The following is an 18,662-nucleotide window of genomic DNA, read 5'->3' as shown; positions in this document are numbered from 1 at the left end:
AATAAATAAATAAATAAATAAATAAATAAATAAATAAATAAATAAATGTTTTAAAAAATAAATAAAAAACTCTTTTCAAGAAATAAACACTCAAATTTATTGTGACTTTACATAATCGTATATAGATCTGCTACTAAACAGAAAAGTAAAATTTTTCTAAAGTGTGCATTTATTCTCTCCAGACTTCTTACCTCTGGGCAGTGGTTTTTAACGTAGGAATTCATGACTTCAGGAGTTTAGAAAGTCCCTGAACTCATTGAAATTGTATGCAAAATTTCATGAATATGTGTCTTAAAGAGGTCCGTGACCCCAAAATATTAAGATTTGCTCTAAGATTGTTGGTGCCCTAATAGTGTTCTCTGTCTGACCAGGTCCAGTGATTCATACTTGTCAGTGCTCCACTTCTAGACAGGTTTTCTTTCCCTACCAGTTCTTTGTGTCTTTTCCTCAAATTGTTGTTTGCTTCACTGACTGGTTAAAATGATCAACCCCTTAGAGTAAAAAAATAAAGATGGAAAATAATTGAGTTGATGTGTTACCTCTCCTGTTTTCATGTTTACATTTTTATTGGTGATTTAGGCCAAGACAAAAATCAATAGAAAAGGAATCGTGGCAGGAGAGCACAGATTTGGAATGAGAAAATGGTTTAGAATCCCATCTCCACCACTATAAATTGTGTGACCTTGGTCAGGTTTCTTGGCCAGTAATTCTATTTTTCCATCTGTAAAATGGAGACAGTCATTTTATCTTCTCATTCATGGAGTTCTTGTGAAGATGAAATGAGCTAATGTGCCTTGAGCACTTAGCCCAAGTATAGCACAAGATAAGTATACAACAAATGGGAGCTATCATGATTTGGTAGGGAGATTGTCCTTCCATCCTTCAGTTATGGCATGTGGTCAGTGGGTCATGGAACTAGCCACACAAAGTTAAACCTGAATTAAAAGATACAGAAACTGATTAATAAACATTTGATTTGCTCTTGGTCCAAATATGAAAATTAGAATCCCTAGAAGTCTCCTTAGATGTAATTTCAAATTATAATTTGATTCTCTATGTAGTACAGAAACATAGACTTTACCCATACAATAGCTCCAAATAGAATGCACCAGATAGCCCCAAGATTTTTGATATTCTATGCTCATCTAATGACTATACTGGCTATTTAGTTCATTTATTCATAAAATAATCACCCAATGTTTATCTTATGCCAAGCGTTGGGTTATGTACTGAGGGAAGTAGATGAATATAATGAAGTTTTGGACTATTCACAAGCTTGTCCTCCCCATAATATTCCAAGCCTCCAGAAAACAAAATTTTCTCATATTCATCAGGTTAGTGACTATTAATGTCTCAGTTTATAGATGGAGATGAGTATCACTTCTGCTTTCCCATACACCTCCAACTTCCACACAGGAAGTTAGAGTTAGATTATGTGCTATATCTTAAAAGACCTAGACAATTCATTTGTTGAAAGAAATCAAAATAATAATAATGAATATGAAGCATATAGATAACATGGCTGGCAGAGTAAAACATTCAATAAAAGAAGACTATTATAACATTATCACTAATATTTGTTTATAGCATAAATATAAGGCTATATTGGTATTTATTATTTTAAAATTACATTTTATTTCTTTTTCAATGTGTTAACCATGTCTTTCATGTAATTATGGTCAAAAAAGACTCCCATACCTTTTGAATTGACAATGATTTCTCTCATTGCAGCTTATGAACTCTGGTTTAAGCAAATCCTCTGGGAATTAGATTCCGTTCGAGAGATTTTTCAGAATGGCCATGTGAGTTCTTATGTCACAATATTGGATTTATACTTTTTTTTGAGAATGTAGAATATTGTTAATTAGAAAAACTTACCACCAAATGATGGGATTATTGCTTAATGGAAACATTTTAAAAACCCTTCCGAGTGGACAAGAGTGTGGTCATACTTTCCCAGTGCCTCTACTACCTTAGAGCTACACATTGCTTTCAGGTTCCTTTCAAATTTCAGTTTCAGGTCCCTTGTTGAGAACTCGATTTTTTTTTTGCCCTTAAAGTAAGTTGTTATATATGGTGGTAGATTGCCAAGATAGCTAATATAGACCCTTTAACTAATAGGTACCAGAATTGTATTTCTTTCTTTTGTGTGTGTGTGTGTGTGTGTGTGTGTTCTTTAAAGATTTTATTTCTAATGAATATTTGCTATGGGAAGATGGGAACAATGATGAGGAAAGTGAAACAAGAAGAGAGAGGAGGTAGGAAGAGAGTAGTAGAAGAAAGAAAAAGAGAATGCCTGGGTGACACAGTAGGTTAAGGGTCTGCTTTCTGCTCAGATCATGATCCCAGGGTCCTGGACTGGAGCCCCCCGACCCCCAATCTGGGTTCCCTGCTCAGTGGAGGGTCTGCTTCTCCCTCTGCCTCTTCCCTCTCCCTGCTCATGTTCTCTCTTTCCCCCCCTTGCTCTCACTCTCTCTCACTCTCTAAAATAAATAAATAAATCTTAAAAGAAAGAAGAAGAAGGAGAAAGAAAAAGAAAAGAGAGGAGGAGGAGGGGAATATGGAGGGAAGGACTGGGGAGGATCAAGCGTGGGAGGAGAGCAGAGCAGAGCATGAGGTGGTTGCAGAAGTCTGAATTGCACTTCCCCACCTCACACCCTCTTCCTGCTCCCACGTACCTCTCCCAAACAGCACACATCCTAGTCCCCCTGCCTCTGAGCCCCTGTTCCATGACACCTCTGCACACACAATACTCTTCTCACACATGTGAATACCATTGCCATTTATGTTAATGGCAAGTTTGGGGCCCTCCGTAAAAAGGAGATTTATCCAGGTGTTGCTTAATCCTCACCCAGAAGTTTCCATGTTTCCTTGAACTTTATTCCTCGAAGCAAACTAAAAGAGAGAAATTTACTTTGACATCAGTGGTGGTTGTGTTCCAAAATTGACCTCTCACTTGCTTCCATATAATTTTCTATTTTTAAAGAAAGAGAGATGATTCTGATTTTGCAGATAATCTTTGCACACAACTTAGAGTGGCTACTAATTCAATACATCTTATGGCAAATTTTAATTCCCATGTTCCTCTTTAAAATAGAGAAAGTCAATAGGAGTACTTTGTTGTTGATAGGCTATTTTGTATCTTCTAGAAATCAGAATTGATGACCCGATGTTTCATTTCTCAACCATCAGGTCAGGGATGAAAGGAACATGCTGAAGGTTGTCACTCGGATGCACCGGGTGGCGGTGATTCTGAAACTACTGGTGCAGCAGTTTTCCGTTCTGGAAACCATGACGGCCTTGGACTTCAACGACTTCAGGTGTGGACCCGTGGCTTTGTAAGAAGGCAGTGGCGTTTGCCCTTTCTTTCTGGTGGGGTAAAAGGGGACGTGTGTGCTGTGTAAGGAACCTGTTCCACTACAAACTCGCCAGAGTCTTAATCACAAAGCATTTGAGAAGTTAGTAAAAGTATGTCCTCACTCACTTGTACACACAAACATAATGTGATCGATTAATTTCAATTCATTGTCGTGTGCCCTGTTTTTATCCAAAAAGGATTTTACGCTTGATCTTAGCCAAAAGGCCAAGAAGCCATTAAAAAGAATTTTAGACAACTTATCAAAATGGCTAACACAACTGACATGACACCTGTAGCTGAATTTTAAAAAATTGCAAGCTAAAAATAGAAGAGAAACAAGAGTTGACGGGAAGCCTGTCAGCAAAGGTGTCGGTTTAAGTTATGGATTGAACTATAAATGTTAGCTCTGCATTTCCAGGCAGCCAAAGCCATACGTATATTTTTTTTAAAAGTTTTTTTCATACCAAAATTGGAGAAGAGATTTTCCTAAGAACATTTGGTGCATTTAATGTTGTAATAGGCAGGTTCTCCACCATGCGTGACGGTCAAAGAGAAATGTAGTAAAATTCCTCTGTGGTGGTTTTAAAAAAAATTGAAGTCTTAAAACCAATTAGATGAAGGAAGCTTAGAAGGATCTAAGAGTTTGGGTGGTTGTGGGGTGGGAGTAATAACATTATTTGATTGCCTATTTTGTGTGAGGCAATATCTCATTTGTTTCACTGGTAATATCTCATTGTGCTCATAGTAATACTAGATAGTGAGATCAATGATGATATCCAAGAGTACAGATTTTAGGAGGGATTGAATAATATCTATAAAGAATCTTTTAGCACTATAGAATAAGAAATATCGCTCAATGTCCACGTGTCTTTATCTCAGGAAAAAATTAGTACACAAACACATAAACACATATCTGTATATATGTATGTGTGTGTATATGTACATACGTATGCACATGCATGTATGACATTTCCCAAACTGTATACACATTTCATCTTTAAATTGATTAATCGACAGCAACAATGATGTTTAGGGAGCTCAATTTTCTTTCTTCGGTAAGGTCAAATCACAGGTCTCTCTAGGCAGTTTTGTATCCCTGCACTTGGTGATATCTAAGAGAGTAAAACTGATGACCTCTCACAATAGAAGAAACCATTACAGTGATTTACAATGTCAACTCCTCTCTTCTTTCTATTCTCTTGCCTTCCTCCATTTATTCGCAGAGAGTACTTATCTCCAGCATCGGGCTTCCAGAGTTTGCAATTCCGACTCTTAGAAAACAAGATTGGTGTCCTTCAGAGTTTGAGGGTCCCTTACAACAGAAGACATTATCGTGATAACTTCAAAGGAGAAGATAATGAACTGCTGCTTAAGTCGGAGCAGGAGAAAACACTGCTGCAGCTAGTGGAGGTACAATCTCAAGTATTATCTTTAAAGTCTAACTCCCTCGTCTTGTTAATTTAGCTTCTGTTAGATTAAAATTCTAAAACCCGAGCGTTTTGTCACATTCATTGTAAATAAGAACAGAAAGAATTGGGCACCTGGGTGGCTCATTTGGTTAAGCGACTGCCTTCGGCTCAGGTCATGATCCTGGAGTCCTGGGATCGAGTCCCGCATCGGGCTCCCTGCTCGGCGGGGAGTCTGCTTCTCCCTCTGACCCTCCCCCCTCTCATGTGCTCTCTCTCTCTCATTCTCTCTGTCTCAAATAAATAAAATCTTTAAAAAAAAAAGAATAGAAAGAATTTATAAAAATACTTAAACTTGACTGATTAAAATATTTAAAATATAAAGAACTCCTTTGAGAATTTCAAAAATATTTATATAATCAGCTATGTTAATATCTAATAACCTCATCTTATAAAACAAGTCTTTTATTTTATTTTATTTTTTAAAGATTTTATTTATTTATTTGACAGAGAGAGAGACAGCAAGAACAGGAACACAAGCAGGGGGAGTGGGAGAGGGAGAAGCAGACTCCCTGCTGAGCAGGGAGCCTGATGCGGGACTCAATCCCAGGACCCTGGGATCATGACCTGAGCCAAAGGCAGACACTTAACAACTGAGCCACCCAGGCGCCCATAAAACAAGTCTTTTAAACAAGCCTACTAAACAATATTTAATTGGCTGATTTTTAAGTTGAGTGTAGTTAATTCTTCAGTGAGCTTTACTTCTTTAAGGTATTCCATTGTTGAACAGTTCCACAAGTTGTGTATTTTTCTCAATTAAACTAAATTATTAAGAGTATAGTCCTGAGAATTTGTTCCCTTCATATCTTAACTCACTACGGGCCTATAAAAGGTCTTGAGGGATTATTGTTTCTTCATAAGTAAATTATTAAATAAAGATTATATGGTCTTGATCTCCTTCACAAGCGTTTTTTTTTCTTTGCAAATTAAAATTTTCTTTTAGGGACTTATACTCTGCACACTAATCCCTTCGATATTGTAAATGTGGATTTAGGTTAATATGTTGTACATAATGCCAAAAACAGTTCATAAAGATAAGGGGAGAAAGAATTACAAAGCTAATTTCAAAACCAAAAAATAGGTTAAATGAGAATCCACAGAAATGCATGAATTTTGTTTCATTTTTACATTAAAATTCTTGTATATGTTCACTATACTGGAATTAAAGTAAATTAAAAAAAGTCTTGTGGACTTTTAAAATAATTGAGTAATTAGTTGATTTCAAAGTTGCGAAGTATACCATGCTCCAATATTTAGAAGAGATCATATCTTATGCATGTAGTAATTCCTTCAGCTCCTAAGCCATAAGGTGTTTTGAAAATAAACCAGAAGTCTTCATTCAAACAACATTTAGATATGTTCATAGATTTATAGAACAAAGTTGGGATTTCTCTAGTAATATATTTCTTAACAAATAAAGATTAAATATTATCAATATGATTGCTTTAAAGATTAAGAAGTGAAATATAATAAATGGCTATTCTTTACATGAAGAAATTGAAGGGAAAGAGAAAATATTTATACACAAGAAATTTATGACATATGTTTCTCAAAATTAAGAAAATTTCCTGTTTCAAGTTCAGAGATGTTAGGAATAATGTATTTTACATAATTTAAATGTTACAATTTATTTACTTAAAAAAAAAAAACACTTCAGGCATGGCTGGAAAGAACACCAGGTTTAGAGCCACACGGATTTAACTTCTGGGGAAAGTTTGAAAAGAACACTGTCAAGGGCCTGGAAGAAGAATTCACAAGAATTCAGGTATTTATGATGGCATAAGTAAATATAAGTTTATTATGGATGAAGTATTGAGAATTTTATTTAACAAATCTCCAATTTTCTCTTAAACTTTCACTTTTCTTATGTTCTTTTTCTTTCACAAATGAGTCGGCAAGAAATATATCACATAATTGATTTTATTTTATTTATGTACAATAAAAATTAAATTAAGAAGTTCATTATAGACAAGATTTTGGTTTTGATAAATATATCAGGTTAATCGACCTTTTTATTTCTATTAAAAATTTTATATCATGACCAATTCTAAACAGAAGTAGGCTCACAAAAGACCAGTCAACCAAATATATTTAACCATATAATTTTCCCTGGGCTCATGTATATTTGCAGGGTCCTTCCTATACTGGTTCTCAGTTCAAATTTCTTTCATCTTAAGAAAGATATTGTTGAGGGGCGCCTGGGTGGCTCAGTTGGTTAAGTGGCTGCCTTCAGCTCAGGTCATGATCCCAGGGTCCTGGGATCGAGCCCCGCATCGGGCTCCCTGCTCAGTGGGGAGCTTACTTCTCCTTCTCTCTCTGCCTGCCTCTCTGCTTACTTGTGCTCTCTCTCTATCTCTCTGTCAGATAAATAAATAAAATCTTAAAAAAAAAAAAAGAAAGATATTGTTGATTCTTCATTTCCCATCCTCTCTTCGTGACTACATTTCTTGAAAGAATTGTTTCAATTCTGTATCTGGAGAGTCTGTATCAGCTAGTGCTTAAAGCAGGAACTTTAAAGTCACACTTCAAGTCCCACCTTCACCTCTTAATGACTGACATTGAATTTCTTCTGTTACTTAACCTCCCTTTGCTTCACTTTCACCTATGGTAAAATAGAAAATAAGAGTATCTTCCTTTAGGACTATTATGAACATTAAATTAGATGAATATCTATAAGGTATTTAGAATGTGGTTAGCGTATTTCTTTATCTCTCATCTAATCCCCAACCCAAACCAGTCTGTCTTCTTGTCCCATCATTCACAGATGGCCTCCAGGTATATAAATCCAATGGCCATTTTCATTTTACTTCATTTCCTAGTGGCATTCAATAATGACTACTTATTCTTTCTTGAGTATTTTTTCCCATTGGATTTGGTACGACGTTGTGTTCCTTTAATTCTCTGGCCCTTATTGTCTTGATTTGTCCCCTTTATGGGCTCATTTTTCTTCTCAGACAGATAAGTGGTAGGATTTCACAATGTATTGGCTTAGACACTTTGTATTCTCTCTGTACTCTCACCACATGAACTCATTTATACCCACTGTTTCAATATGTACTTATATACCAATAACTCTCAAACATTCATCTCCAGCATAGATAGCTCTTTAAATTTCAAATTAAATATTTCACACCCTACTTTATGATTTCCTCCTGGTCCTCTCAAAAACTTAGTGATAAAACCAAACTTAAAAAAATTCCCTTTTCCTTCCACGCTCATATCAACTCAGTCTTCTACAAATTGAAAAAATTTTTCCCTTACAAACCATCTAGTTTGTCAAGTCTGAAATGTACAATTGATCCTTGGCACCTCCCTCTCTCTCAGTCACTTCTTCAACTTATCACCAAATCCTACCAATTTTACCTTCTAAATAGCTCTCAGGTACCTCCATTTTATCTACCACCTTCAATCAAATGCAAACTGCTCTTGCTTTCCACTTGGTCTCATAATTTTTCTCAACTATCCTACACTTCTCCCCAATATGACTCTATTCCAATTTATTTTGCATACTGCAGTTTGAGCAATCTTCTCAAAATGCAGATCTGATCACATTTTGCTTTTGCATAAAACCTGTTTATGTCTCCTTATTGTTTTTAAAATAAAGATAAAAACTTTTAACATAGTCTTCAAGGTGATTCATGATCTCATGTGGCCCAGCCATATTGAATTTCTTTAAGATGAATTTAGTTCTTCAAATTTATCTTCATCTTTTTTATATGTTATTCTCTGGGCTTGGAATATTCTTCCCCGGGTAACTCCTTCCATTCTTCAGGTCTTGGCTCAAGGAGAACTTCTTCAGAAAGATCTCCCCCTGGGTTGCCTGGGTGGCACAGTCTGTTGAGAGTGCGACTCTTGATTTAGGTTTCGGTCATGATCTCAGGATACTGGGATTGGGTTCCCTGCTCAGCGGGGAGTCTGCTTGAGATTCTCTCTCTCTCTCTCTCTGTGCCTCCAATCGTGCTCTCTCTCTCTCTTTCTTTCTCTAAAATAAATAAATATATCTTAAAAAAATATATCTCCCCCCACTCCCTGACTACTGTAAGTTATTACGGCACTATACTGCTCCTGTTTTCTACTGTACATGCTTGCAATGTAATGTCTAGGTGATTATTTGTTCAATGTCTTATTCCCACCAGATGATATACTGCATGAGATCAGGGAACTCAATTTTTGCTCACAGTTTTATCTCTATCACCTTAGCATGACATTTACTAAATAAATGAATAATTAATTGACAATAATGTGCATACAAGTTCTCACCACATGAGTGATTGTTCAGACAAACTGAAAATAATTGACTTAATTGATTTTTACTTCAGCTCAATTGAGTTGTAAGTAAAGCATTTGTAGTAGGCAGAAGTATAAGAATTTCCTTAAATGAGTCCATAGATATCAAATGAATAAGTATCTGAGGGTGGTAAATGTCTAAGAAATTATACTTACAGAATATAAATAGAGTTAATAGTTTTTCTGACTGGAAATTCTTAACTTTTCCTAAGTAGAATTACTTTACTTCCTGTCTTAAAAAATTGCTGCCTAAAATTAGACCATTGTCAGTCACTTGTAGTTATCCCCAGTTTTGCCCATCTGAGTCCATTTCTCATGATATTTATGAAAATAACATTTGAAACTAACAAATCATGTAAATTTAAAGGGTAAGACCAGTGAGTGTGAGGAAAACCCATCTCATAAGCCATAATTTCCAAGTTGTATTATTAGATGATATGGTAAATATTCCAACTACAACCTTTCTGCTCCTGGTGAGTCTGTTTTTTACAAGAGATGTTTTCCGAAATAAGATTCTATGATCTCTCTTGGGGGATATTAATGTGATATTTTCCCCCAAGGCTAAGGAAGAGTCAGAGGAAAAAGAGGAACAAATGGCTGAATTTTGGAAACAAAAAGAGGTGTTACTCTCCTTATTTGATGAGAAACGTCATGAACATCTCTATAGTAAAGGTGAGTATTTTTTCTAAGGGTCCTTTCCCTGGGAGGTATGACTGTGAGATCAAAATATCAAACCTTATGCAGGGGAAATAAAATGAAAATTTATATTGCACTCATAGAAACAAGAACTGGGTTAATTTTATCTGTTATAACTTTATGTGGTAAGTTTACATGCCCAATTTATCGCAAAGACATTGTAGTCAGAAGCTTTCATAATATGTGTCCAACGTGCAGGAGACCAGGAGAAACTGAATATGATTTTGCAATTTAGTTCACAATGTAATAGGGAGAGAAATGAAGACAAGCAGTGTAATTGGAAACAGCACAGTGATATAGAGGAGAGGAATAAGTATTGTGAAGGCAAGGATGGCTTTGCAGAGGAAATCAGTTTCCCAAGCAGACCAGGGAAAGCACATAGGTAGACTTTCTGGCATAATTAATGTTGGGCTATTATTTTCTGAAGTTCATTGACCAGTATCATCAATACCTTCTTTATTTAACTCTTCATTTATATGTTTGAAATTTTTGTGTTCATTTGTATTTGGAATTTTTATTACAAAGTACTTGTAAATCTTTTGCAAATGAGAAGTAAAAATTAATTTTTATGACATAGGTACAAGGCATAGCAGTATATGAAATTAATATGAAATGCTACAAACTTAAAGGTTTTTAGTCTCATTTTCTTTTCTTTTTAAAGACACATCTTTTATTTTTATTTTATTTTTTTAAAGATTTTTAATTTATTTATTTGACAGAGAGAGAGAGCACAAGCAGAGGGAACAGCAGAGGGAGAGGGTGAAGCAGTCCTCCCGCTGAGCCGGGAGGACCCGGGGATCATGACCTGAGCCGAAGGCAGCCGCTTAGCCAACTGAGCCACCCAGGCGTCCCTAGTCTCAGTTTTCTATAAAACCTCTGTAAAGATAGCAAAATCTTGTTTTTGTGCAAATAGAGCAAAGCCTTTTAGTAGAACACACATATGAGATTTTATATAATGATGGTACTCCTTTAAGCCAAGTGATTTTAAGTAATTTTAAGTGAATTAGAAAAAATATATTTTAGTATGGAAGTTAAGTATTTTCTATATCAAGTTTTCCTAACATGATACTTAAAGGTTTTGAAAATTTAAAATGCATATATTTATATTTTAAATGCGTATATATTATATAAAGTGTGCAAAAATAAAATGTGTATATATATATATTTGAAGTATATATATATATTAGTTTGCTTTTTGAAATCTAAGGAATAAAAAATTTAAACTAAAACATTGTTTTCTAAAAACATGTAAAACTTAATTATTTAAGGTGATGTTGCCAAATTACTATGACTGCCCTAAATTCCTCATTAAATTAAAACCCGCTATGTATCTTGCAGGTGAAAGACGACTGTCATACAGAGCACTTCAGGGGGCCTTGATGATATATTTTTACAGGTAAAAGCAAATTAGAAGAGTAGAACAGAAGTTGAGGAGTGGATACAGATCATATTTCAGATATAAAGCTTATAAATTGCAATCATAGTTTTAAAAAGTCATTCAGTTTTGGAGGGAAGCTTAGAAAATAATTGTGAAGGTTAATTAGTTTTTGTCTTTTAGATAGTAAGAGTATAGCTTTATCCCTATAGTGGGTAAAAATATACATATACATACCCACTAATTAATTAAAAATCCTTTTTATTAAATTCTACAGTATATGACATTAAATGTCTTAAATGGCCAAAGTTTAATCTACCTCAGAAACTGTCATAAAATGTCTTCTGTCATTAAACAATGTTATAGTTATTTTTATTTTATGAAATTTAAAAAAGTGGATAAAGTGAAAACACTTTTATAAACTGTTGTCCTCTTTATTCTGCAATTTCAAGTAAAATTGTCCTCACTGCCTAAAGTGTGAGAGGTGTCCCTTACTCCCACTCCATGTGTATGAAGGCCTCATCTTCATGTTTCATAAATTAAATGCATCAGAACAATAGAAAGCACACTAGCAAACATTAAAAACAAAACCAAAAACAAAACCTGTGTTTACTGGACCTCTTACTTGTATTTACTTGATTTTTTTAATCTTCTCAAATTCCAGGGTGCCTGGGTGACTGAGTTGGTTAAGCATCTGCCTTCAGTTCAGGTCATGATCCCAGGGTCCTGGGATCGAGCCCTGAGTCAGTAGGGAGCCTGCTTCTCCCTCTACCCCTCCCCCTGGCTCATGACCTCTCTCTCTCAAATAAATAAAATCTTAAAAAATAATCTCAAATTCATTTCTTCAGAAACATCAACAAAATGTTTTGACTTTTTTCCTAAAATCCTACTCAAAGTATGCCTCTCAGGTTTATGTATCTGAAGCACAAAATGTACTGAGCGTGTTGAATGAATAGATGAAGAAAGGAAAAAAAAATAGGTATTAGAGGAAATAAATAGCGGTTTTTGTTTTTGTTTTAATATCTTTGCCTAGAAGAAGTTTTAATATCTTTTGCCTAAAAGAAGCTGGTGAATCTGAGGTAGAGTATATGTCTACCTTTTTTTTTTAATTTTAAAGATTTATTTATTTATTTGAGAGAGAGAGCAAGAGAGCATGCGTGCACGCACGCATGCACGAGTTGGGGGCAGGGGCGGGGGCAGGGGAGGGGGGAGGAAGAATCTCAAGCTGACTCCGCGCCCAGCATGGAGCCAGATGCAGGGCCTGATTTGGGACCCTGAGATCATGACCTGAGCTGAAACCAAGAGTCCGAGGCTTAACCGACGGAGCCACCCAGGTGCCCCTATGTCTACCTTTTAATGAGAATCAATGTTAGGCGTGATTCTGGCTGGTTACTTCACGTATATTTCATGGAATTTTCTAGACCCTTTACACAAATGCTATAAGCTGAATAGTAGTATCCTCATTTTTGAGATGAAGAAACAGACTGAGAGAGTAATTCAGGGCTGCTACAGCTCTTAAGGGGCAAAGTTGACATTTGTTTCCAGAGCCAACCGATTGTAAAACTCATGCCCTTCTGAACACACTGGATTTGCTTCAGTAGATTTCTTTTTATTATTATTTCTTCTTTAGGGAAGAGCCTAGATTCCAGGTGCCTTTTCAGTTGCTGACTTCTCTCATGGACATAGACACACTCATGACTAAATGGAGATGTAAGTCTCCCCACACCTTCCAGCACCACCACCTCAACCCTGATAATCCTTCTCCCCCATCCTATTCCTTTACTCCTTTTCTCCATCTGTCTGCTCCCCTTCCCACTACCCTTTCTTTCCTCCTTTGTGTGTGAATGACTTTTTTTTTTTAAATCAACCGAATAATTATTCTCACCCAGGGCTACTTACCCATTATACACAGCAAGCAGAGTGCCTAGGGCCCAGATTACCTTTGGGGGGCCCATGAAAATGTTTTATTTAATAATCGGAAGAAAAAATTACCTTTAGATTAAATAGAATGTCTTAATATATAACCATAACTTATTCATCCTTATGCCAATATAATTTTAAAATATAATTTATATATATATATATATGTATATGTGTGTGTGTATATATATATATATATATTTTTTTTTTTTAAGTGGAGGAAGAGACCCATGAAGGCAAAGGTGGTGAGGGCTTGTGAAAGTCATAATGAGGCCCTACTCTTCCCCTATTGTGTTCACAGGCTAGTCCATCATTATGTTGGATGGAGTCATATGCATTTAGCCTGAACCAAGTGGGGTGCCAGGCAACCCACTTGTCTCATCTGGCTCTCACATGCAAACCTTCCATATGGCTAAGTGATAAGGTGTGAACCTTTTCTTAGAAGCAATAATCATTACCAACCCCTTGTTTTTAGAAAATGGTGGAACTAATGGCAGAAAAATATCCATGAAGTTAATTTGTGTGTTTGCCTAGATAACCATGTGTGCATGGTGCACAGAATGCTGGGCAGCAAAGCAGGCACTGGAGGGTCCTCTGGCTATCAGTACCTGCGCTCCACAGTGAGGTAAGATGGGGGAAAGCCACCTGTTTTGCTTGCTGGAAGTCACCGATTCTTGGTTTCTGTGCATTATCTAGGAAATGGGATTTATGCTTGTTCTGATCTGAACTGCTGAAACTGGTTAGATTAAGGTCTTCCTATTAGAGAGGTCATTGTAAAAATCCTTAGTTCTGGAACTTCATCATGTTGATTCTGAGATGAAAAGGGGCATGGTACCTGGGGTCGCACCACCTGTGAGGATGTGAGGGAGTTCATCCAAGTAGGAACATTTTCAACGGATTCTGGCTCAAGTTCGGACGGATTCAAACAGTTATCATTCATTCCACTAACGTCCTCTTGCCTGGGTGAATGACACAGCTGAAAAATAGTTTCTTACTTCCTGGTATGACTCTTTTATAAAAACTACTTCCATCTGGGCGCCTGGGTGGCTCAGTTGGTTAAGCGACTGCCTTCAGCTCAGGTCATGATCCTGGAGTCCCAGGATCGAGTCCCGCATCGGGCTCCCTGCTCGGCAGGGAGTCTGCTTCTCCCTCTGACCCTCCTCCCTCTCATGCTCTCTGTCTCTCATTCTCTCTCTCTCAAATAAATAAATAAAATCTTAAAAAAAAAAAAACTACTTCCATCTACTTCAGGGAGTGCCCAGAGTGTTTACAAGAAAAGGGGTCAACATTTATTTAGCACTTAAAACATGCTAGAGAGATTTATAGGACATTTGTGTTCTTAATTTATTTAGTGTTCCCAACAATATAGATGGACACAGAGATAGATACATACATATGGAAATGAGGAAACCTACAAGGCCCCTGGGGAAGGGAGAATCAGCTCAAGAACAAATTAGATTTTCACAGTCTCCAAAATTCTTCATATTGTACATGGTTTTCATCCTACTCTTACTACCAGATTGACAGTTGTAAGACACACGGGTTCAATTTTTCATCCTTTTAATAAATTTTCTTTTCCCTAGGAACAAACTCTAGACTAAACAATTTATAAAATTCATTGGTTTACATTTTCACAGTCATCACATATTTTTTCTTTCCCTGGGGATAAATTCTGTTAGCATGAAACAGTAAATGATTGTACCACATGGACATACACATCAGTGGATGGTGGGAATAATGAACACATAAAACATTTCTAGTGTGTGCCATTACCTCATGAAGTCTTCACAAAGACCTGGTCAGAGGAAAGGGTTGTAGTTTTTATTTTCCAGAGTTAGGAACCAGGACACTGAGGGTTAGACAACTTGTCCAAGTTCACACGAGTTGCAAGTCACAGAGCAGAATTTGAACTCTCATTCGACCTCAAAGGCAAATGCTCTTCCGCTATAAAGCTGCAACGGTTAAAACAGTTGACTAACACACACAAGAGTGATTGTAAATGCTAAAACCACAGTTATAGACATTTACTATGAATCTAAATTGGCATTTCAATTTATTAATCCATTCATGTCAGTTACTTAACAGCTACTTTGTAGGTGGGAAATATTTTCTAATGAACAACTAAGAATTTTATATGCTTAAATTTTTTTTTTTATTTTGCATACCATCCTTTAAAAGTCAGAAACAAGAACACACCCTTATTTTTATGAAGGTAGCATGACAATCATAAGACTCCAGGTTTTAATCTGAACCAGCCTGATCAGGATCAATGAAACATATAATACTGTTTTATGGGCATGAACTTTGAATGTGGAGTGAAAAGGAGGGGATCTTAATGCTTATATTCCTTAACTCCTTAATATTACATATGTAATATGCACAAAATGTAATAGATAATGTATAACGAGGCATAATATTAAATACTAATTATGGCAAAAAATCGTTATCTGAGAAATGAAATTTTTTGATGAAACATTTTAAATATTTCATGTCAATAAATCTATACCATCTGTATATTTGTGTTTTTCCAGTGACAGATACAAGGTATTTGTAGATTTATTTAATCTTTCCACATATCTGGTTCCCCGACACTGGATACCGAAGATGAACCCAATTATTCACAAGTTCCTTTACACGGCTGAATACTGTGACAGCTCTTACTTCAGCAGTGATGAATCAGATTAAAGTCATCTGCAAAAATCTATGAAGACATCGATTTCTCAGCCTGCATTTTTTAAATTTTTCTACGAATCTTCATGATACACAAAGAGTCCTACTGTAATATATGTATATCTATATATAGATAGATAAGCACTGTGGTGCTCTGACTCAATCCTGTAAATAATTTTATTGACTCATTTTTTGTGATAATAGAAGACTAAACATTAAGATAGGCAATCAATTGAATTGTAACATTGTACATAGAAGATTTTCCTATTAAAAACTCAGTGTACCCTGATACTTACCTTAATATAACCATTTAACACAATCATTATCTCGTTTCATACTTTAATGAGCTTGTAAACTTCAGCTACTTCAAATATTTTACGCAATAAAATGTGTCATTCTGTACAAAGACTTACACAACCAAAAAATTTAAGAAATAATAAGAATTAGTCTATTTTCCATATATTGTTTTGGAAACATTGCTCGTCTTTATTGGGACTCTTGATGACCAATGACAGAAATCTACCTGAAGTTTGCCTAGAAGGGACTTGCTGGACAATTCCACTAGCTCAAACAATTGAGAGGAGCCTGGGGATGGATCCAGTTCCTGGAATATTATATTCCTGGAAGACTGTGAGGATCCTTTGTGTCTCATCTCTTCTTTCCTGTAGGTGTTGGCTTTATTCTTCCCTGCTGTAGGCCAGCTCCTTGCTCAGGCAAGGTCCCAGCTTCCAGCAGCTCTGGACCAGAAAGTCAAAGGTGCTCTTCCCTGCTCTGGGAGGCAGTCAATGCAGGATTGAAGTTGGAAAGAGTGATAGTTCCCTCAATTGAAGAATGTTGTTTCCAAAAGAGAGGAGGAGAAAACACACTAAACAGTGATTTACTTCATTTCTAATAACAAGTAATTAGATTCAGAGTTTAGATCAGACAGGAGTTTTATTCTTCTTTTTCTAGATCAGCCAGGATATTGGCAATAGTTATTTAAATTTCTTTTATGAAGGGAATGCAAAATATTAACAAAGGAATCCAAATGCATATCAACCTTGACCTAGGGTGATTATCTATAAGCAAGCAGCAAGTTCTTGATGGAATTGAACTATTCTTTGGTCTCAATTAATTTTTGTCTTACAAGGATCATGTTGTCTAGTTTGTCTCTAGACAAACAATTTCACATAATTGCTTTTACCTATAAGGCCCTTGCATGTGTGTGTGTGTGTGTGTGCACGTGCACATGTACAGAGTGCCTGATAGTGGCCAAGCTGAAAAATACAGAGACAAGTAACATGGTGGCTAAAGGCAATGGCTTTGAAATCAACAAATGTGGGAGCAAATTCTGGCACTGCCATTTATTAACTATCCATTCTGGTATCAAGTCCAGGTTAAGCCCCAGGTTACTATCTATATGATGGGGATAAAAATACTTATTTCAAGGGGCGCCTGGGTGGCTCAGTCGGTTAAGCATCTGACTTTGGCTCCGGTCATGATCTCAGGGTCCTGGGATGGAGCCCCATGTCTGGCTCTCTGCTCAGTGAGGAGTCTGCTTCTCCCTCTCCCTCTGCCTTTGCCTCTGCCCCTTCCCCAGCTCGTGCCTTTTTCTCTCTTTCAAATAAAGAAAAAAAATCTTTAAAAAAATATGTGTCTCAATCTTTGCTCTTCTCATGAGGTAATGAAAAAATATGCTAATAGATGCTCTGTCACAAGATGCCTTGGAATCTTAGAATAAATGCTATTTGTCAAGATTTAGTTTTTTTAACAGACTATGTGATTTGACTTAACTCTTTGTATTTTTATTTCTTGGTGTGACTAAACTAGATAGTTGTAAGAGTTTTTTTCAAGGGATATATCAGTAATTCTTAATGTAAGGTCAAAAACAGTTTGTAATGTCAGTTTCTACCCTTGCCCCCATTCCAACTTGCTTCTAGTGCTGATGATCTACTTTAAGTTATAATTCTTAAATAAGTCACAAAGTCTGTGTAAGGTTGCCTAATTTAGTATTCGCTTTGAGATCTTTGTGAAATCACACCCAGGAACATCTTTATGATTTTTGTCATGACTCCTAATTATTATGTGAAAATTTCATTGCTTTCCCTTTATAAAGCCTCATTGGGTAAACTTCAAGGAGCTCACTATGGCTGGAGCATAGCATATGTCCATATAGAACAGCGGAGATTGAGGCAAAGAAGATAGAAAAGGGGCTTCTTCATGAAAAGTCATTTAAAAGAGTTGGCGTATCATCTTTTAGGCATTGGAGAACTCCTGAATGGTTTAAAGCAAGGAAATAACATAATGTTGTCTTACAGAGATGCAAATCCAGGGGACACATAGTAAATGGATTATAATAACATTCATCAGAATCACCTGGAGCACTTATAAAAATAAAGTGTTTCGGGGTGCCTGGGTGGCTCAGTCGGTTGAGTGACCGACTCTTGGTTTCAGCTCAGATCATGATCTCATGAGTCCTGGGATCGAGCTCTGCATTAGGCTCCACACTCAGCAGGGAGTGCTCTCTCTCTCTCTCTCTCAAAAAATTAAAAATAAAGAGTTTCATAAGGTTTCAAGTGGCTTCTGGTCTGGGGACTATACTTTGAGAACCTCTGTATTAAGGGACATAGGGTTTAGTGGGACATAGGTTTAGACTAGTGGAGTTGAGATATAACTGAAGAACATGCATCTAGGAAAGGAGGGTAGAAACAGAGGGAAGGTAGGTGATCAAGTGTTGGGTTACTAAGGTGTAGTTGACCTGATTCAATAACATTTCCTTCACTTTTATTGATTGGGTGATTACATAATGTTGATGCTGTTAATCAAAATAGAGACTCTAGAAGGTGTGAACGGTTTTTTTTGTTTGTTTTGTTTTGTTTTCTTTTTTTAGAAGGAGGGAATGGGGGATAAT

General features: G+C 36.2%; 1 protein-coding gene across 1 annotated transcript in view; it reads left to right on the top strand.

Moving 5' to 3' along the window:
• The window catches only part of TDO2 (tryptophan 2,3-dioxygenase), an 18,095-nt gene extending 2,308 nt beyond the window's left edge, over positions 1 to 15,787 (top strand). The window contains exons 4-12 of the mRNA XM_035022842.1: positions 1,732 to 1,802; positions 3,193 to 3,320; positions 4,582 to 4,768; positions 6,482 to 6,589; positions 9,672 to 9,783; positions 11,146 to 11,203; positions 12,813 to 12,892; positions 13,637 to 13,727; positions 15,634 to 15,787. Of these exons, the coding sequence (XP_034878733.1) occupies positions 1,732 to 1,802; positions 3,193 to 3,320; positions 4,582 to 4,768; positions 6,482 to 6,589; positions 9,672 to 9,783; positions 11,146 to 11,203; positions 12,813 to 12,892; positions 13,637 to 13,727; positions 15,634 to 15,787 (989 nt within the window). The remainder of the gene's footprint in view (positions 1 to 1,731; positions 1,803 to 3,192; positions 3,321 to 4,581; positions 4,769 to 6,481; positions 6,590 to 9,671; positions 9,784 to 11,145; positions 11,204 to 12,812; positions 12,893 to 13,636; positions 13,728 to 15,633) is intronic.
• The last annotated feature ends 2,875 nt before the right edge of the window (positions 15,788 to 18,662 follow it).

Source organism: Mirounga leonina, unplaced genomic scaffold, assembly GCF_011800145.1.
Source record: "Mirounga leonina isolate KUSES-001 unplaced genomic scaffold, KU_Mleo_1.0 Mir_176, whole genome shotgun sequence".
NCBI lineage: Eukaryota > Metazoa > Chordata > Mammalia > Carnivora > Phocidae > Mirounga > Mirounga leonina.
The sequence above is the reverse complement of the archived record's forward strand: the minus strand, read 5'-3'. Positions and strand labels throughout refer to the sequence as shown.